General features: G+C 49.6%; 1 protein-coding gene across 1 annotated transcript in view; it reads right to left on the reverse strand.

Annotated features, from left to right (window-relative positions):
* LOC149310211 (SCO-spondin-like) overlaps positions 1 to 21,322 on the reverse strand; it is a 131,465-nt gene that overhangs the window by 46,671 nt on the left and 63,472 nt on the right. Inside the window, exons 54-71 of the mRNA XM_089534034.1 lie at positions 16,316 to 16,495; positions 15,362 to 15,484; positions 13,996 to 14,125; positions 13,143 to 13,268; positions 12,267 to 12,358; positions 11,837 to 12,019; positions 10,956 to 11,120; positions 8,837 to 9,089; positions 8,341 to 8,387; positions 6,527 to 6,697; positions 6,287 to 6,421; positions 5,711 to 5,859; positions 4,783 to 4,877; positions 4,630 to 4,682; positions 3,784 to 3,834; positions 2,545 to 2,604; positions 1,595 to 1,674; positions 710 to 879 (exon numbers count right to left, since the gene is read on the reverse strand). Coding sequence (XP_089390160.1) covers positions 710 to 879; positions 1,595 to 1,674; positions 2,545 to 2,604; positions 3,784 to 3,834; positions 4,630 to 4,682; positions 4,783 to 4,877; positions 5,711 to 5,859; positions 6,287 to 6,421; positions 6,527 to 6,697; positions 8,341 to 8,387; positions 8,837 to 9,089; positions 10,956 to 11,120; positions 11,837 to 12,019; positions 12,267 to 12,358; positions 13,143 to 13,268; positions 13,996 to 14,125; positions 15,362 to 15,484; positions 16,316 to 16,495 — 2,263 coding nt within the window. The remainder of the gene's footprint in view (positions 1 to 709; positions 880 to 1,594; positions 1,675 to 2,544; positions 2,605 to 3,783; positions 3,835 to 4,629; positions 4,683 to 4,782; positions 4,878 to 5,710; positions 5,860 to 6,286; positions 6,422 to 6,526; positions 6,698 to 8,340; positions 8,388 to 8,836; positions 9,090 to 10,955; positions 11,121 to 11,836; positions 12,020 to 12,266; positions 12,359 to 13,142; positions 13,269 to 13,995; positions 14,126 to 15,361; positions 15,485 to 16,315; positions 16,496 to 21,322) is intronic.

The raw sequence follows: 21,322 nt of genomic DNA on the forward strand, positions 1-21,322 counted from the left end.
ATGCAGACAGCCACGGCCGATGGTTCCCATGCCAATGCGGGCAGTGAATCCATTCTAGTTTTCAGTCTAAACATTAAAGGATCTATCTGAGGGGCTGTTGGTACTCTTCACTGTCCCTTTAATGTTCAGATTCAACAGTGGAACCACCTTTGGGCTTTGCTTTCTTGTAGGCATTTAAATACTTTTGTTGTTGTTATCCACACTCGAGTTGATCTCAACCCATGGTGACCCTGTGGATGAGACATCTCCAAGACCGCTGTCCTCCACTACTCTACAAATTCATACCCATGGCCTCCTTAAGAGTCCATTGTCCATCTAGCATGTGGCCTCCCTTTCTTTCCGCTTCCCTCTACCTTTTCTGGCATTATTGTTTTTTCCAATGAGTCCTTCCTTCTCATGACTTGGCCAAAGTAGGACAGCCTCAACTTGATCATCTTGGCTTCCAGAGAGATTTCTGATTTGATCTGCTTTAGGACCCATTTGTTTGTTTTCTTGGCTGTCCATGGGAACCTCAGCACTCTTTAGATCCCTCCAAAACAAGTCAAGTAACTCCGGCGTGTCCTTTAAAGTTCTCTCTAAACCCCAGAGCAGATTCACAACCAGCCCAACTGGCAAGGGGATCTAGCAAACACACCATGGCATCGTGGCGCACACACATGCATCCCAGAAGGCTCCCTCGGGCCCCACACCCCTCCTTGGCCAGCCTTACCAGGTGTTGCAGCCATCTGAGTGAGGGACAGTTTCTCCCGGGAGGAACCGTTGGCCAGAGAGAAGGTCCAGGCAGGTGCAGCCATGCTTCTCGATGCAAGCCGTGCCATTTTCGTTCAGGACTTGCCCACCGGTGCAGTAGCAGCCAGGCTCACAGGCCCACAAGCAGTGCTAGGCAGGTGGGGAGGCAGGGAGGTAGGAGAGGATAATGATAAAGATAGTGATAGTGACAATAATAATAATAATAATAGGTTTTATTTATATCCTGCCTCTCCAGAGGGATCGAGGCAGGTTACAACAACAAAAAGTACATAAATAAAATACATAAATACACCCATAAATAAAATTACATAATCTCCTTATCCCCTTCCTTAAAACTAAACAACAAGATTATAAAGTGCGGTTAAAATCACTTAAAATGAGACATAATTGAAGCGAGACATCTTGGGCAGTCGTAGGGTAATCCATATCAGTAGGACTAGGATGATCAATCAGGGAAGGCCTACCGGAAGAGATCCGTCTTGATGGCCTCTTTAAAGCAGTCAAGATTGGTGATATATTGGATCAACCATGGAAGAAAAAACATTAACTGGGTCTCCAGAGATAGAGAGATCCCTAGGTAAAGTAATTTATATTTCTTTTAAAATATACTTCAATTGTTGTTTAATTTCAGCTACTTCTTAATTTCTTTTCTTATCTAGACCACACTCTCGTCCTGAGACTTGAGATTGAGGTGAGAGGAGCCAGACCCTTAAGACGTGGGAACCCTAGACCTGTGTGCAAGGGATCACTCAGTCCGTCTCTCCTGGAGCAAAGAGAACATGGTGAGGGACCCCTTTCCAGGGGAAACAGAGATGAGCTTATGAAGGAAAGAAGGGATGCTCACCAAGATGTCGTCGCATGAACGGGGGCAAGGTGGCCCGCAGTGGCTGAAGATGGAGCCCTCCACGGAAGAGCAGTCCAGACCTGTGCGATGCAGGAAAAGGACAGGCAAAGTTGATGGGTAGAGGCCAAAGCTTGGGAGAGCTGGTCTCAGTCGTACTACACAATTTTAGCCCTATGATCCCCCTTTAACTGTCATGGCAACATCCTACGGAGTTCTAGGGTTTGCAGTTTAGGGAGTGTACTTCTCAGCCAGGTAGCTCTAGGGCCTCCCCAAACTACATATCCCAGGATTCCACAGGGTGGAATCACAGTACTATAGATGCATAGTGTAAATGGGTCCCAGGTTGTCAACAGCATCCCATGTCCAGAGATTTCGGGGCCAGAGCTGGACACCTAAGTATGAGTCGTTTTTAAAAAAAATCAGATTTCACAGCCCTAGGATTCCTCCCCACACGCCGAAACCCTGGGCCAGATCTTGAGATCTGGGATGCTACCCTTGGAATCAAGGGGTCACTCAGCCATGAAACTCACTGGGCAGGGGCCTGGATGAATCATCCCCGCTCTCTCTGAACCCCTCTCTTTTTCACTCACTGTATGATCTACCTCACAGGGTTGTTGTGACATTAAAGGGAGGGAGAGATCTTCATGATCTACTCAGAACAAACCTGGGGAGAGACGAGGAGGCAAATATGAATGGAATGGACCAATAATAAATTAAACAACCCACCACTCTAAGTTTGTACTGGCCATGCTGGCAAGATTCTGGTAGATGTAGTCCAAAAAAGTACTTCCTTTCCAAGCTTCAGTGCAGACCGTAAGTGCAACACACCCCAACATCTGCCCAGTACTAGTTCTCCCTCCCTGGGTGGCAATGGTTTTTGTAGTACCCTCCTTTTGTAATACCCCCTCCCCAATGGATAGGGTCTTCCAACTTCTCCTCTGTTTGCTCACCTGGACACGGGTTCAAGCTGCAAGGCTCCAGCTGGGTGGGAGGCCCCTCACAGTAGTCACCTCCTCCCTGTGGGGCAGGACTGTCACAGGCTCTGGTCCGGCTCCGCATGCCACCCCCGCAGCTGACCGTGCAGGTGGTCCACGGGCTCCATGCCCCCCAGACCCCATTTCCTGCAAACAAACAAAAAATGTTCAGGATAAGAGAGAGACCTTTAATAGCTGCATCTTCCTGGGATCTCAGGCAAAGAAGGATCACTTCTATCACATTGTCCCAGAACCTGGAAATTGAGTTTTTGGACTATAGTTCTCATAATCCCCATCCAACATGTGGCCCGGCAGTGCTGTCTGAAGGTTCTGGGAATCATCATCCAAAAAAGTCTATGGAAAATTGGGGGAGGCTTGGAAGAAAACAAGTAAATTTACAGGCGCCCAAGACCTTAAAGAAAATTGGTTAAAGATTATTAACAGATGGTATTACACACTGGTGAGAGATTAGCTAAAATATATAAGTTAGGAGAGAAAAAGTGTTGGAAATGCCAGAAGGAGGTGGGCTCATATTATCACGTATGGTGGCCCTATACCCAAATTAAAAAAAAAATTGGTACTAGATACATAGGAAAACACAGGAGATACAGTGTGCCCACATCATACACGGGTGCCTCTTACGTGGCTTTCAGCTTACACTGAAAGCCACACGACGGAAGTAACAATGGTGCATGCACCTCCACCATGCACGCCTTGCCATGTGATGTGCATGAGCCCCATTATTTTCAATGGGGCTCGAGCATACGCACTATTTGCCTTATGCAGAGGGGTCCAGAACGGCTCCAGGGAAGCAGCGGTGGTGCAACAACAGCACTGCAAGCCCAGGCAGAGCTTTTGAAACACAGGTTGGATGGCCACCTGCCTGGGATGCTTCAGCTGTAAGTTCCCTACATTGGTAGGGGTTGGACTAGGAGATCCTTGGAGACCCTTCCCGATATGATCTCAAAGCAGGCCCCTGTTAGTGCAGGTTCTGAAACACAGTGCAAGCTGCACAGGGCATGAGTAGAGGACCAGACTTGGAACACAAAACCCAAAACAGGTGAGAGAGAGAGAGAGAGAGAGAGAGGCACCTACTGGCACAGGGCTGGGCATGGCAGGCTCTGTCTTCCCGCTCAGGCCCCAGGCAGGGTATCCCCATTCCAGATGGAGCTGGGTCTGTGCAGAAGTGGTACCGGTTCTGGAGTCCCAGCCCGCAAGAAGCCGAGCACTCGCTCCAGGGGGTCCATTCTGACCAATGGCCATTGACTGCCAAGGAAGGAAAGGAGGAAGGAAGAAGTCAAATGCCAGGCTGGGTGGTGAGGAAAGAGAGCTGGCATACAGGTGGGATGCCATTTTCTCATCAATCCTATGGCCTTTTTCCTCCCCCAAACCAAAAAAAAGCAACAGGCAAGATATGAATTACAGTATTTTTAAAGAAGTGGGAAGGGTGGCTAAAAGGAAAGAGAGAGAGAAGATGGCAGATTCTCTTTGTCCCAAAGGGTAGATGCCATCATTCAGGGATGTTTTAGCTGTGGGTTTTCTGTATTAGAATGGGTGACAGATGGATAGATAGATGGAATAGATGGTTTTTGGGGGGTCTATTCCAATTCTATACTTCTATGAAGTATCAGAGCCTCTTATGAGCCTCAGAGAATGGTAATGGCAAACCCCCTCTGGAAAAAAAATGCCAAGAAAATCCTATTACCCTTAGGGTCAAAGTAAAAAAAATGATTTGGAGGCACATAACAACAAATGAGGCATGTGTTTCAAGCTGCAGCTATAGGGCTATCATTAAAGGACAGTAAATCCCATCCACCTCTATGATTTTATGCCTTCCAGGTGAAATTTTCACTAAAACTCCTAGAATATGAAAAATGTCTCTGCGGTGAAACATTTGTGATCATTATTTTGAGAAGGCATCTCAAAGATCTACAGATGCCCTTTCTCACAGAACAGAAGAAAAATCTGCAAGGACAAAGAACTGGGTGAGCCACATTATTCCCATTCTTCATGGCCTGAGATTGGCAACCCCTGGACCATAATGGTGGCGGAAGTCCTTACCGTCTGCACAGGCTGCCCGGGAGCAGTTGCCCAGCTGGCCAGACAGGCAGGAGCTGAAGCGGGAGAGAGACAGGCATGTGGTGAGGGGCAGAGAGGAGCTGGGAATGGAGGATAGGGGCAGGGGTGGCACAGCGGACAATCTGGGATACTGACCAGTTCTCACAGCCCTTGGGTACTACGTCTCCCGGGGCGTAGAGCATCCCATCTATGGCACATGGGCACTCCTCCTCTGGCACACAGAGGTTGTTCTATGGGAGAAGAGGGGCATGAGCATTAGAGGCTTAAATGCACCATCCTATCCTTGCATGCCCCTTTGGAGTTTGGACTAAAACCTGGAATGATTGTACCACTCCATTGATACAGGAGCCGCCAAGGAATCCAAAAAGACACATAAGCTGTGCTCTATGCCCCACCCTGCTCCACCTGCTTCCAAATCCTAGGATGTCTTTGCACCAATTTCATGGCTCCATCCTAAGGAAACCAGGGATTTGTTGACTGTGGCAGTGTTTGAATTCCATCTGTTTCCCTGAACTACAGCATTAGAGCTTTCTAGCAAAGAATGCAAAGACTTTCCCCAAACTGCAAATCCCAGGATTCCATAGCAGTGATAGCCAAAGGGGTAATACACTGCCACCCCTTTTGCATGCAGACTCTTTCAACTATGGACAAGATAGGATAGGCACAACTATAGGCACAAGATAGGATGATGGCCACCCACTTGGACAGTTTAGAAAGGGCATTTGAATGTGTCAGGCTGTCAGTGGCTACAAGTCCCAATGGAGAAAGATGTCCTGCCCAGTCCCAGAAGCAGGATGCCACTCAGGACCATTGGGGGAAGGATGCTGTTGCCCTCTGAAGAGCCAGGGTGGCCATCACAGAACACTGGCCTGTTAGAACAGATACGCCTTTGGCGTCTTCACAGGTTCTCATAGGGCCCACCAAAGCCACTAAAATTGCCTTTCCTGTCTACATTCATGAGCTTCCATTTTCAGCCTGGGACTCCTTCTAGCAGAATTTCGGGTATGAGAGTTACCCCCAAGATGCAACTTCTCCTTAGCCAAGAAGAGGCGGCCACGCTCACCAGCAGGACGGTGGCATTGGGGCAGTAGCACCCGGCCCGGCAGGACCCGTTACTGGCATCAGCCTCCAAGCTGAGCTCTGCACAAGAGGCTGGTCCCTCCGCACACTCCAGCCATACCTTCCCCTCGGGGCAGTCACCGGGCGTCTCACCTGGTCCAAAAGGAGAAGAGGGAGGTCAATGGAGAAGTGCAAGAGACCAGAGGCATCATCCCAGGGGAGGGGAGCAGGCAGCCTGTAGACTGGATGTGGCCCCTGAGGGAGAATCCTGGAGGGCCCCAGGAAACTAAGTCAGCCCTGATTTTCTTCTCAAAGGGAGCAAGGAGTCATTTTAGCACTTTTCTTCTTTGCCGTTGAGTTTATCATGCTGGGGATAATTTTGGCATTAAAGAGAGATTAAAGCACATTTAAAGCATCCTGCAAATAAAGCGAAAACGGTAAGTAATTGCGCAAATGATTATCACATGCAATGGCTCCTGCTCCTTCTTCACCCAGAGCCAGACATAGGTTGACAAGCACAAGGCAAATGTCTGCCAAGGGTCTGTAAAGTGATGGGGGGGAATTAAGGAAAGGGACCCACCTTTGCAGGGATGAAGGTTGCAGGTAGCAAACTGGATCCTGTGCAGGATATTTGGGCTTGCCCTCGTCCGGTTCTGGTAGCCGCCCCCACAGGGCACAGAGCACTCGGACCACGGACCCCATTCCGCACCCAGACCTGGGCCAGGACAGAAAGAGAGGAAGGTGTGAAATGCATGGGGAGGCTCCAACTGTAAGCCCTCCATCCGTTCCCTGTGTGCCGGCACCTCCATGCACCTCTCACCCTGGCATGGCTGAAGGCTACAGAACTCAATTTCCACATTGGACCCCTGGCATGGCTCTCCCCCAGCAGTGGTGAGTGGCTCAGAGCGTGAGCGGTAGCGACGCTGTGTGCCCACGTTGCAGGTTCGGCTGCAGGTGCTCCAGGCTGTCCATGCGCTCCAGCTGCAGTTGGCTGCAGAGAGGAAGTAGGAAAGAGTCATGGTCCCTCAGGGGCACTTTCCAACGCCTTGCAATCCCTAGTTGACAGACGCCAAGGGCCTCGTTTTTACTCACCTAATAATATTAATGATAATAATAAATGTTATTTATGTTTCCCCGCCTGTCCCGGTGGATCAAAGCGGGGTTACAGACAAATAAAAGCACAAAGTGTTTACCTCAAAATTCAATTAAAAGCAGCTAAAAACAATAAAATATCCAACATCAGACAATAACAATAGAATCAACAAGCAAGGCAGGGATCATACACAGACAGAGGCATATCATTCATATCAGGGGGGTATTCATATCAGGTGGGGTATGCACGGATAAAAAGCTCGGTTTTAACTGCTTTTCTAAATGTCTCTAATGAGGCCGCCGAGCAGATCTCCTCAGGAAAACTGTTCCAGAGTCTCGGAGCCGTTGTTGAAAAAACCTACCCACCAAAGGGCCTGGAAACATGGCAAGCATAGTCCCAGGTCAGTGGGGAGCCTGCTCTACATATCAGCTTGAACTTCAAATGAATTGTCCAGGATGGAGAGCCTAGTTTGGGGTGGTAGGGCTTGTCACCTCGGGAAACCTCCTTTAAATTCAGGAGCAAAATCTGTAGTGGATTCAACACCATCCGGATATGGGATCCACTGACCTCCCATGCTGGGTGCGGGATTCTGGGAGTTGTATTCCAAAATAATGTGTTTTGTTACAACCTGCCCAGCAACCCATATTCAGACAAAGGCATCATATCATATCAATCAATCAATCAATCGATCAATGTACCTTTTCCAAGCTCTGGCCAAGGTACAGTATCCTCTCACCTTGTTGTTGTATCCTTACAGCAACCTTGTGAGATATATTAGGTCCAGAGAGATAGCTTCAGGAGGAGAGTTTCTATTTTCACTAGAGCTTCCCCCTGGAGCTTATAGACACAAGCCCCCTTAACTCTATCCACTCTGCCACATTGCCTCTTTTGTATCAGTGGTCAGAGGCCGCTGTGTGACACACCACAAAATAATGTGATCCTCTCCACTCCTCTCCCCTTCCTCTTTCTTTTTTCTGCTCTGTCCAGCCCCATTATGGATTATTCATTTCAACCCTTTTGACTGCAAGGAGCCAACCAAGCTCTCTCTTTCTATGTTCAGGCTAGGATCCTGGTCAATCCTGCCCTAGACTGGCAGAGTGTAAACTTCAAATGGCACCCCCGTCCGAATGACCTGAAGGGACCAAAGCCATGGCAATGTTCTGGTGGCCATTCCGGGCCATTCTGGACATTTGTTTTAGCTTCCATGGTACACAGAGGTCACAGTGTACGCCTGTGTTACAGTACCCATAGGTTGCACTACACACATCTGCCAACTGGCCTCCATCGTGGTGTGTCAGAGGAAAGGGGAATTGCCCACATAAAGGAGTACTGGGTACCGCCTTATGCAAGTATGTGGAAAGCACCACCATTTAAGTAAATTGGATTTATGCTAAAATAATCTGATCAGAAAAATCCAAAAACAGGATCTAGTGCCCATTGAGTTGGGGGAAAGCCAGCCTCCTTGCCAGGGAGCATGGGCAGCCGTTGTTGCCCATCAGAGCCAGACGGATCAAGAGCGGCTCCCTCTCACCCCTGCTTACCTGGGCAGGGCTCCATAGTGCATGCCATCTGCCCATCGACACAGGTGCTGAAAAGAGGAAAAGGGACATTTTCAGCATAGATTCCCTTGGTCTGGACTAGGGAAGGGTGGGAGTCCAGAGCCTGGCAAAGTTACTCTTCTGGCAACAGAATAGCCATGTTTGATGTGGAACTGTGGGAGTTGTAGTCAACTCCACAAAAACTATATGTTTTGAAAGGGTGGGATAGAAGCCAATAGTCCTTTATACAGACCAGACCTTCCAAGGGAATGGGTCCAGCAAAGATCACAGAGCACTCAAGGGTGCTATTCTTGATGATGGCCTGGAAACAGACCCCAAAGGCAGCTGCCTGCCTCCTTTTTAACAAGCACAACGGAGCAAGGAAGAGGTCTGTTGTTCTGAAGCAGGCAGGAGACTAGGGGGAACTTCATCTAGGAAAGGAGGAATTATTTGACCCACATTGCCCTCTTGCCCAAACTCCCACCCAGTTCCACCATACCAGTTGTTGCAGGCGTCCAGCGGGAGGGTGCTGCCTGGTGGGTAGATCTCGCCCTGGTGGTAGCAGGAGCATTGGCTGAGGGGCAGGCAGGTCTCGTTGTGGAGGAAGAGCCCCTCCGGACAGGCGCACCCTGTGCGGCAGACAGACGTACACTCCACCTGGGAGCCCTGGTCCAGGCACAGGCGAGGGCAGGCACCTCCTTTCTGCTGGCACTCCTCCACCGTCTGGTAGACCATGTTTCCTGGGCACTGCGCTGCAGATGAGAGGGGCAGCAGCCTCCGGTGAGGCCAAAGAACAGTGTCTGAGGAGGAGTAGGTAGGACACAGAGACACTCTGGAGCAAGGCTGGGCATCACTTAACCCTCCTGAGTTTGATGGAGTGAAAGTCCCAGCAGCCACTAGCCAGTGTAGCCAAAGATGAGAAATAGTAGCTGCAGTTAAATGTCAGCTGGAGAAGTGCATGATTGCCATCCCTGCCTTCAAGCAAGGGAGGACAATTTGGATCCCCGGAGTGAAGAGGGCAGTGTAAGGCAGACAGAATTTGCCTCCAAACATTATGCCTTTCTGCATTAACGGACCATCGTTAAAATTGGACCTGCAACTTCATTTCTGTACACAAAGGGTTTTGAATTTGAATTGACATCCTCACATCCCTATGGCATATATATGTCTGTACTTGGCTTCCACTCCACCAAATGCATCTGAGGAAGTAGACTGAAGTCTATCAAAGCTCATGCTGCCAATTTCTTTCTTTCAGTTAGTCTCAAAGGTGCTACAAGACCTCTCTACATACTGATTATAAATTTGTTCATCCTGTCCATTTATTTACTCCACCTTTCTTCTAGTGGACAGCTGAGTAAGCTGTGGTCCTTCGGGTGTGATTGGACTACAGTTCCCATTGGCCTCAGCCAGCTTGGTCAGTGATGTAGTATCATGTGGGTTGCAGTTCACTAATCCCACAGAGAAGGCTACAGATCCCTGGTCATGCTTCAGGAATCTTGAGGAAGGGTACATAATTTTCCCATTTACTCCACTGTACCCTTTGCAACTACCCTGCAAAGTGGGCTAAGTTGAGAGAGAGCTCTGTGGCCACGCTGGAGTCTGAAGTCTCCTCAGCCTGAAAAGTTCTTGCGACAGTGGCATATGGGATGCCTCAAAGGGTGGGGTGGACTCTCCTTCTCTGGAGAAGGATCATAGCTATCTTCTCCAGGAGCATTTTGGATGTGCATCCCTGCATCACATTAAGCATCAATCAGAGTTGCACTCCATAGCACTGATCTCCCATGTAAGCAAAATCATGCTCAAAATCGGCTGCAACATAGACTGCAACCATAGGCATGGAGAGAGACATCCCAGAGGTGCAAGCAGGATTCAGGAAAGGAAGAGGCACCAGAGACCACATTGCAAACATACAAGGGCTAATGGAGCACACCAGGGAATTCCAAATGAAAATCAGCATGTGCTTTATAGACTATAGCAAAGCCTTTGACTGCATAGATCATGAAAGGCTATGGAACACCCTTAAAGACATAATGGGAATGCCGACACATCTGACAGACCTGAGGAGGAATCTATACTCAGGACAAGAGGCTACTGTTGGGACAGAATATGAAGAAACAGAATGGTTTCCAAATGGCAAAGAGGTCAGGCAAGGCTGCATCCTCTCACCCTATCTGTTCAACTTGTATGCAGAATGTATTATATAAAAAGCAGGCTTGGACACAGAAGAAAGAGGAGTGGAAATAGGAGGAAGGAATATCAACAAGCTAAGATATACAGACGACACCATAATAATAGCAGAGAACCTCAAAGACCTGGAACAACTATTAAGGAAGATCAAGGAAGAAAGTGCAAAGGCAAGCATAATGTTGAACATAAAGTTGCACAGAGTACATGACTCAAATAAAACAAAATAACTCTAACAACCAGAGGGAGGGGGTATATACATAAGCTTTCCAAGGCAGCACTCTCTCCCTGAGATCTTCTTCTCATGATGCCCTCAGGACTAAAGAAGACCCTGAGATCTGGCAAGACTAAGATATGTGTGGGTGACTCCCCTCCCAGTGTTCCCAGTTTGGGCCCAAAGTCCTGTGTCTATCACCCATCCCATCCATGGCTACCTTTGCAGGGCTGGGTGTTGCAATCCTGGGTCTGGATAAGGGGCCCAGAGCATTCTGGGCCCCCATAGGCAGGTCTGGAGCAGGTGCGGTTGCGGGTTTGAACTCCAGAGTCGCATGGAGCTGAGCACTTGGACCAGGCTGTCCAGGGAGTCCAGATACCTTCCACTGCGGAGGATGGAGAGAAAGACCAGAAGGAAAGAGGCTGAACAGGGGACACACAACAGGGTAGACTTTTTTGCAGCAGTGGATTTCTGTTCTTGCAGGGGTTGGACCAAGGAGTTTATCACAATGGACGGATCTTGTGCAGAAACGGGATTTTAAAATCCGGAAAAAAACCACAAAAGCAGGTTGATTTTCAGACATGTTGGGGTTAATATGCAATAATGCAGTATTAATCCAAACGGGAAGTTGACAAAACTCACTCTTTTTTTACTTTTGGGATTTTCTGAAAGTAAAAAGGAACGGGATTTGTCTACTTTCTGTTTGGGTTGACGTCATGTTAATGCTCATTAACCCTTACATCCTGTGAAAATCTACCCACTTTTGCGGGTTTTGTCCACTTTCTGCTCAGGTTAACCCCTGATGTCGTCTGAAAATCTACCCACTTTTGCGTTTTCCCTCCAGTTTCTGCATGGGATCTATCCCGTGTGATAAACTCCTAGGTTTCCTTAGTGGACCCTTTCTAACTCTGTAATTCTATGCAACAAAATATTGTAGTGTGGGGCACACCTGTTCAGCCAGTGGTATTCCATTCTTCCACCCCCAGATTTCAATCTCCAGCATACTCATGCGTGCCTCCCAAGTACAGAATCAGGACCTGGGTGGCCTGTGTCCATCTCCTACCCTCCCACAAACCCTTGCAGACCTCTGTCGCCATTCACCTGGGCAAGGAGGGGTGTCGCAGGGCTCCTCCTGCACTTTTTCCCCATTGCACCCAGCGCTGGCCTCTACGGTGCTGTTGCAGTGCCGGAAACGCTTCCTCACTCCGACCGCATCCGTGGCATAGAAACAGGTCTTGGAGCAAGGAGACCAGGGGGTCCAGTTGCTCCAGAGGAACGCAATCTCTGCAAGCAGAGCGGGGGGAGAGAGAATGACCCAGAACTTCACCTATCACTAACATTATCTTGACTGATTTTAAATATTGCCACCATGAGCCCCATTCCCAGAGTCAGAGTTGACCAAATGGCCCAATGGTCAGTGCCAGGGCCATTTGCAAGGTTTCTGTGCTCCTGCCCATTCTCCACAGGTGGGCAGCTAATTTCTTCCAGAGCAGTCACTTGCCTCAGTGGCACAGGCACGCATGGCTCCTACCTGAGATACAGGTGGTGTGACACTCGCGCACCTCTTGGGCATCCCCTTGACATGGGGCACCCCCATTGGCAGCTGCTGGGTTGGAAGGGGACCTGGAAGAGAAGCAAGGGGAGCCTTAAGAAAAGGGGGGATTAGTAAAAGGGGGTGGCAGAAGGGGAAACTTAAGTGCCACTCTCCATCTTAGGGTGAGTGAAGGAGGCAGGTATGGAGCATGAGGGAGGCTGGCTCCACCCACCTAAGGATGTACTTGGTGCTCATCTGCATAGCCCCACCTACTCGGACAAGAAGTGGGTAGAAGGATCACCTGTCCAGAAGGTAGGCAGACCACAAACCTTTTGAAGTGCCTGGGGACAAAGCAATGGCCAGGGTGCCCATGGCTGGTTATGACTAGAGTAGACCCACTGAGTCAAGAATCCAGTGGTGAGTCAACACTTGGGGGTGAATGGGTCTGCTCTAACTAGCAGCAGCATTCTGGTCAATATATGCTTTGCAGCCACAAACACTCCAAGGGTTACAAGATCACTAACATAGGGTGCATTCACACTGTAGGAGTAATGTACTATAACAGCCATGGCTCTATCCTACAGAGTTCTGGAATTTGTGAAGCACCAGCACTCTTTGGCAGAGAAGGCTGAAGACCTTGTAAAACTACGAATTCCAGGATTCCATAGGATGGAGCTACAGCACTTAAAGAGGTGTCAAACTGTACTATTCTTACAGTGTAGATGCACCCTAGGTGATTACTGAGGGGTCTGTTTCTACTCTACTGTCCTCCAGAACTTAGGAAAGTTCTACAACTCCCAGAATCCTCCAGAAGCCGTGGAGGAACTACCACCTCTCCAAAAGCGACTTCCCCAAGCTCTCCAGTTCTGTTACCGAAATCTCTGTTGCATGCCAGTCCCACAGCTCCGGCCGCAGGGTGTCCACGGAGACCACGCCGACCAGCCACAGTTCACAGGGCAGGCCACGGAGTCACAGGTCACGACGCCATCCAGGCAGACACTGCAGGGAGAAAGGGACAAGTCACAGAGAGCCCTGCGCTCGCTCTGTGGGTCAGGAACAATCAATGGGGGCACTCCTCTGGGGAAGAGCCCTCAGCCGCCCCAGGGACACAAGATCCACCAGCTCCCCTGGTTGGGAACAGAGGATGCCTGCCCCCTCTATCCTCAGGAGTAGATAGGGCAAGCCCCCCAGGGAGAAAAGAGCTGCCCCTCTTGACCCTGGCAGAGGCAGCCCAAGGGCCCAGGGAAAGCACCCTCTCCCCTCCCAAAAGGTGATGAGCTTGGAAAGGTTACTTTGGGAGACTGTTTCTGAGAGTCAAAAATATTTAGAGGTGCTTTAATTCCAGGATCAAATGTGTTTAAAATATTGTAAAGATATTTAATGTGTTTTAAAAATTTATTTACAAATAAAATAAATCCTGAGAGTCGCAGTCCAAAAAACCCAACATTTCCAAACATTGTTCAGAGTCAAAGGTAGTATAAATAAACAAATAAAATAATTATATTCTGGGAGGTGTAGTTCAAAGAAGTGACTTTTCAGAGGCGCTGCTTTGTTTCGAGCTGCTTACATGCCAGGATCAAATGTGTTTAAAGTTATATTAAAGGCATGTTATGCATTTTTAAAAAATTATTTACAAATACATTCTGGCTGCTTCTGGCAGAAAGCTCTTTGTGCTGTCGGGGGGGTGGGGGTGGCAGCGGGCGTTGGGCCCCAGTCCTCCACTCACCACTGGCTGCAGTTGTCCCTTAGGAACATCTCTCCCGGGCGGTGTTGCTCCTGGTCAAAGAGGCAGTGGCACTGGCTGACGTTCACGCAGCCCCCGTCCTGCAGGAACAGCCCTGGGGGGCATCGACAGCCTGGGGAAGGAACAGGGGGAACTGGCAAGGGCATGGGGAGATTTAAACAATGGCTGTCCAGCCGGGGTTATGGGACCAAGATGGAGCGGGTAGCCCTCTGGTAGACACACCAAGCCTTGCACGCTGTGGAAGCTGTCCCACCAAAGGAGACTATATGCATCTGAGGAAGTAGACCGCAGTCTAGGAAAGCTCATCTTGCCAACATCTTTATTTCAGCTACAAGATCTCTCTGCCCACTGAGGGATAGAATGCCTCATTTGGTGCGAGGGGGCACTGGTCACCCAAAGAGCCACACAGCTGCAGTGGGCCCTATGGATGGTACCATGGAACTCAAGTGGGCATAGAGAGGACCTCACTTGGCTGAGACCTCCTTGCAGAAGGTTACTCATGGGTGCTCCTCTGAAGAAGCTTTCAAGTGAACAGATGAGAGCAGCTAGGGGCAAACCTTCACCCGGCAGCCTGGCTGGGCCAGCATCTCTGCTCCCTTGACCAGGTGGCAGACTTTGCTGGGGAGCTGAGCCTCTGTGTTGCCTGGCATGGCCACTGATCCTCAGGAGGGGTCCCATGAGTAGCACAAGCCCCAGTACCTTCTAGAAAGTGAGCACTGGTCTGCAAGCCTGGGAGACGGCAGATGCTTTGGCCTCACCCAAGGGGAGGAGGAGACTGGCTCCAACCCAGGGAATGTGGGAGGCATGGGGGCATGATCTCTATGTACACCTGCTGCATCTCAGGAAATATTTTTGATGGACCTATGCACCAGCCTTAACATCACACAAGGCTCTTGGGGAAGTTTGAACTGACTCCCATCTCAACTCAGGACAGGTCCTGTACTGCCCACTGCAAGTTATCTCTGCTGTTACAGCTCCCTACTCTCACACCCCAGAGGTCATGGTTTGCTGCTGGGGTAGTCATCTTGAATGGCCATCCCGTGGTTGGCAATGGGGAAAAGGACTGGCTGTTGCCCCTAGCCAGATGCAGAGATCTACTGAGGCCTCAGCAGATGATGTTCTTGGTCTGCGTCTGGCTATGGCACACAGACAGATGATTCCCTGGTCCCTCATGCTCTCCACCAGCCACAGAATGGCCAACACAGCAAAGCCATGAGTCCCAGAAGGAAGGGAATAATAATCTTTGTGACTTTTCAAAAGATACCCAGAGGCATGAAGCAGAGGGATGGTGGCGTACATCCCTTGCAGGGTACCGACTCCTCTCTGCCCTGAACGGGCACTTGCTCACCCTCCACACAGCTGCTGTGGCAAGTCGTTGTGGTGCTCAGTTGCTGGCAGGTCTGGGGACAAGGAGCCACGAGGCCTCGCTCGCAGTGTCCGGCTTGAACATAGACCATGTCCGGGCCACAGTCTGTGGGGAAAAGGGGCAGGGGAGGGGTCAGTGCACCATATTGAAAACCAAAGGCTAGCGGTAGGGAGGAGGGAGACTGACTCCCAAAACAACACAAAACCATCCTCCTCTGAATAAGTTTTGCCAAGAAAGTCTTCAGAGAGGGTTGCCATAAGTCAGAGTCCCCTTCAAGGCAGAGCCAGCCTAACGTCATGGTCTGAGTGTTGGACTAGGACTCTGGGAGACCAGGGTTCAAACCCCTGCCCAGTCCTGGAAAGCCCCTGGTTGACTTGGGGTGAGTCACGTTCTCCCATCCTTAGAGGAAGACAACGGCAAACCTCCTCTGAAGAAGTCTTGCCCATGAAGACTTGCCTGCTGCCATGGTTTGAGGGCTGGACTAAACTCTGAGAGACCAGGGTTCAAGTCACTGCTCAGCCACAGAAACTCACTGGATGACCTTGGGCAAGTCTTCCTCTCTCGCCTCAGAGGAAGGCAATGGCAAACTTCCTCTGAATAAATCTTACCAAGAAAACCCAAGGGAAAAAAGTGCGGTAGGTTGGAGTCAAAAGAGCAAACATTTCTAGTTTGAGGCCTGATCGTTTGTAGTGTGTAAGGAGCTGGCTTGGTGTAGTGGTTTGAGCACTGGACTAGGACTCCGGAGACCAGGGTTCAGATCCCAGTTCAGTCACAGAATCCCATTGGGTGACCTTGGGCAAGTTTCAATCCCTCAGCCTCAGAGAAAGGCAATGGCAAACAGCAAGTTCTTCACATCCCTAAATCCCAGCCTCTGGTGCCATTATTTCCCCTCCCTCCCTGGATATCTGCCAGGCCCAGCATGGATATTCCTTTTACCCCGGGCATCTCCGCAGGGCTGCTGGTTGCAAGTCTCCATCTGCACAGCGTCCCCTGGACATGGCTGCCCCCCATTCTTGGGCGGTGGGTCAGCGCAGGCTCTAGTGCGGCTCCTGACTCCACCCCGGCACTCGGCATCACAGTCGGACCATTCGCCCCAGGAGGCCCATCTGCCGTTTACTGGGAAGGAAAAAGAGGTAAAGAGAGAGACAGAGAGAGATGCCTTGAGGCTGCTTCCTGGAAGACACACTCAGCAGGGCCAGGCACAACAGCAAAATGCATGAGGCCAACAACATGGGGCTAAAGCCTACTATTTGGGCTCTCTGGCCCCTGAGTCCCCAACTCTTAGGGGTTGTTCCCACTTAAGATTTGAAACGATTTAAAATACAACGTTTTTAATAAAATCGATTCAAAATAACACTGTTCTTATCCCGCTATCCGAATCGCTTTGTTCATCGTTCCCATCTGGTTATTTAAATCGAAGTTTTTACCTGCAAGCATTCCTACTTGGCATGAAATCGGTGTTTAAATAAAGCGATTCTTCTCCTCCATACCTTATTTGGAGCTGTCAATCAATAGTACGTCAGAATGACGTAACGTTAATCCGGAATATTTGGAAGCGATTTATCTTTTGGCATCGTTTCCATTTCATTGACTGTTTGTGAATTTAGCGAATTTAGGAAAGCGAATTTAGGAAACCCAAGCTCTTTCCAGAGGAACTATGGGATAGGTTTTGCATGACAGCATCCCCTCTTCATGTCTCCCAAAAGACAGCCAGGGAGAATCCCTTCAGAGAGCCCAGAGATCAATGGGAGAGGCTTCTGGCAAAGCGAATTTAGGAAACCCAAGCTCTTTCCAGAGGAACTATGGGATAGGTTTTGCATGACAGCATCCCCTCTTCATGTCTCCCAAGACAGCCAGGGAGAATCCTTTCAGAGAGCCCAGAGATCAATGGGGGAGGCTTCTGGCAAAGCGAATTTAGGAAACCCAAGCTCTTTCCAGAGGAACTATGGGATAGGTTTTGCATGACAGCATCCCCTCTTCATGTCTCCCAAAAGACAGCCAGGGAGAATCCCTTCAGAGAGCACAGAGATCAATGGGGGAGGCTTCTGGCAAAGCGAATTTAGGAAACCCAAGCTCTTTCCAGAGGAACTATGGGATAGGTTTTGCACGACAGCATCCCCTCTTCATGTCTCCCAAAAGACAGCCAGGGAGAATCCCTTCAGAGAGCACAGAGATCAATGGGAGAGGCTTCTGGCAAAAAGCGAAGCTCTTTCCAGAGGAACTATGGGATAGGTTTTGGAGGGCAGCATCCTGTCTCCCAAAAGACAGCCAGGGAGAATCGCTTCAGAGAGCACAGAGATCAATGGGGGAGGCTTCTTAGGACAATTTCATGGTCCAAAAGGTGGAAGAGGCAACAAGGGGGTCAGCTATTTTAGATCTGATCCTAACCAACAAGGATGACTTGGTTAATGGGGTGCAAGTGGTGGGATCCTTAGGTGGAAGTGACCATGTTCTCCTGGAGTTTGTAATACAGTGGAAAGGAGAAGCCAGGCAGAGTCAGACACGCATCCTAGACTTTAGGAGAGCGGATTTCAGTAAACTTAGAGAAGTACTGAGGGCGATTCCATGGTCAGAAATACTAAAAGATAAAGGAGTTCAGGACGGATGGGACTTTCTCAAAAGGGAGATACTGAAGGCACAATTTCAAACAGTTCCAGTGAGAAAGAAAAACGGGAGGTGTCTCAAGAAACCAGGATGGATGACTAAGGAACTTTCAACGGAGATGAGTTTGAAACGGAACATGTATAAGAAATGGAAAAAGGGGGAAATCACGAAAAAGGAATTCAAAGAAATAGCAGGCATTTGTAGGGTAAAGTCAGAAAAGCTAAAGCACAGAATGAACTCAGGCTTGCTAGAGAGGTTAAAGACAACAAAAAGGGCTTTTCTGGATATGTCCGCAGCAAAAGGAAGAAGAAGGAAACGGTAGGGCCACTGAATGGAGAGGATGGCAAAATGCTAACAGAGGACAGAGAAAAGGCAGAATTACTCAAGACCTTCTTTGCCTCAGTCTTCTCAGAAAAGGCAAAGGGTGCTCAACCTGAGGATAATGGAGCAGAGGACAGAATAGGGGAATTTCAGCACAGAATAAGTAAAGAGATAGTAGAGGAACACCTTCTTAATCTAAATGAATTTAAGTCTCCGGGACCAGATGAACTCCATCCAAGGGTATTAAAAGAACTGGCAAATGTAATATCGGAGCCATTGGCAATCATATTTGAAAACTCCTGGAGAACAGGAGAGATCCCAGCAGACTGGAGGAGGGCAAACGTTGTCCCCATCTTCAAAAAGGGGAAAAAAGAGGATCCCAACAATTATCGTCCAGTTAGTCTGACATCAATACCAGGAAAGATTCTGGAGCAGATCATTAAACAGAGAGTCTGTGAACATCTAGAAGGCAATGCCATAATCACAAAAAGTCAACATGGGTTTCAGAGAAACAAGTCATGCCAGACAAATCTAATCTCTTTCTTTGACAAAATGACCATCTTGGTAGATGAAGGGAATGCTGTGGATATAGTAGATCTTGATTTCAGTAAGGCCTTTGACAAGGTTTCCCATGACATTCTTGCAAACAAGCTTGTAAAATGTGGGCTAGACAAAGGAACTGTTAAATGGATCTGTAATTGGTTGACTGGCCGAACCCAAAGGCTGCTCAACAATGGCACCTTTTCATCCTGGAGAGAAGTGACCAGTGGGGTGTCCAGTGGGGCTCTGTCCTGGGCCCAGTGCTATTCAACATCTTTATCAATGACCTGGATGACAGAATTGGGAGCATACTTATCAAATTTGCAGATGACACCAAATTAGGGGGAATAGCTAATACCCCAGAGGACAGGATCAAGATTCAAAATGACCTGAATAGACTAGAAAGCTGGGCCAAAGCTAACAAAATGAAATTCAACACAGAGAAATGTAAGGTATTGCACTTAGGGCGGAAAAATAAAATGCACAGATATAGGATGGGTGACACCTGGCTGAATGAAACTACGTGTGAAAGGGATCTAGGAGTCCAAGTGGACCACAAGTTGAACATGAGTCAACAGTGTGATGCGGCAGCTAAAAAGGCCAATGCTATTTTAGGCTGCATCAATAGAAGTATAGTGTCTAGATCAAGAGAAGTAATAGTGCCACTGTATTCTGCTTTGGTCAGGCCCCACCTAGAATATTGTGTCCAGTTCTGGGCGCCACAATTCAGAAAGGACATTGAGAAACTGGAGCCATGTGTCCAAAGGAGAGCGACAAAAATGGTGAAGGGTCTGGAGACCATGCCCTATGAGGAACGACTCAGGGAGCTGGGGATGTTTAGCCTGGAGAAAAGAAGTTTAAGAGGTGATATGATAGCCCTGTTTAAATATTTGAAAGGATGTCATATTGAGGAGGGAGCAAGCTTGTTTTCTGCTGCTCCAGAGAACAGGACCCGGAACAATGGATGCAAGCTACAGGAAAAGAGATTCCACCTGAACATTAGGAGGAACTTCCTGACAGTAAGGGCTGTTCGGCAGTGGAATGCACTCCTTCCTCGGAGGGTGATAGAGTCCCCTTCCTTGGAGGTCTTTAAACAGAGGCTGGATGGCCATCTGTCAGGGATGCTTTGATTTGGATTTCCTGCATGGCAGGGGGTTGGACTGGATGGCCCTAGTGGTCTCTTCCAACTCTACGATTCTATGATTCTATGATTCTATGATTCTGGCAAAGCGAATTTAAGAAACCCAAGCTCTTTCCAGAAGAACTATGGGATAGGTTTTCCATGACAGCATCCCCTCTTCATGTCTCCCAGGACAGCCAGGGAGAATCCCTTCAGAGAGCCCAGAGATCAATGAAGGAGGCTGCTGGAAAAGCAAGGAGGGAGCACTCTTCCCAAAGATTCTCTTTCCAGGGTTGGAGGAGAAGGCAGATTCCATTTGAGAAATGGAGGGAGAAAGGCTCTACCCCCCCCCCCCATTGATCAGAGCCCTTCCTTGCCTGGGCGAGATCAGATGCCTCCTCGCGAGGAGCCTTCCCTTCCCTGCCTGGGCGAGATCAGATGCCTCCTCGCGAGGAGCCTTCCCTTCCCTGCCTGGGCGAGATCAGATGCCTCCTCGCGAGGAGCCTTCCCTTCCCTGCCTGGGCGAGATCAGATGCCTCCTCGCGAGGAGCCTTCCCTTCCCTGCCTGGGCGAGATCAGATGCCTCCTCGCGAGGAGCCTTCCCTTCCCTGCCTGGGCGAGATCAGATGCCTCCTCGCGAGGAGCCTTCCCTTCCCTGCCTGGGCGAGATCAGATGCCTCCTCGCGAGGAGCCTTCCCTTCCCTGCCTGGGCGAGATCAGATGCCTCCTCGCGAGGAGCCTTCCCTTCCCTGCCTGGGCGAGATCAGATGCCTCCTCGCGAGGAGCCTTCCCTTCCCTGCCTGGGCGAGATCAGATGCCTCCTCGCGAGGAGCCTTCCCTTCCCTGCCTGGGCGAGATCAGATGCCTCCTCGCGAGGAGCCTTCCCTTCCCTGCCTGGGCGAGATCAGATGCCTCCTCGCGAGGAGCCTTCCCTTCCCTGCCTGGGCGAGATCAGATGCCTCCTCGCGAGGAGCCTTCCCTTCCCTGCCTGGGCGAGATCAGATGCCTCCTCGCGAGGAGCCTTCCCTACCCTGCCTGGGCGAGATCAGATGCCTCCTCACGAGGAGCCTTCCCTTCCCTGCCTGGGCGAGATCAGAGCCCAAGCAGGCAGGGAATGCCTCTTCGAGAGGAGCCTTCCCTTCCTGCCTCTCCTCCGTTAGAAATGGGCTCTCCCCACACAGAGGGGAGGTTGCAATCCTTATGTCTTATTGAAAGACCACAGCGGACAAAGGGGTGAGGGAAGCAAAAATGGCCACAGCCACGACGGATGGGGACAGAAAGGGCAACTCCCCCAAGGACAGCCCCATCGCAGTCCGCTCCTCCCATCCATCTAACACGATTCAAAGGCTGTTGTTCCT

This window comes from Sceloporus occidentalis, unplaced genomic scaffold, assembly GCF_023333645.1.
Source record: "Sceloporus occidentalis isolate IW3139 unplaced genomic scaffold, rSceOcc1.0.p SCAF_7, whole genome shotgun sequence".
NCBI lineage: Eukaryota > Metazoa > Chordata > Lepidosauria > Squamata > Phrynosomatidae > Sceloporus > Sceloporus occidentalis.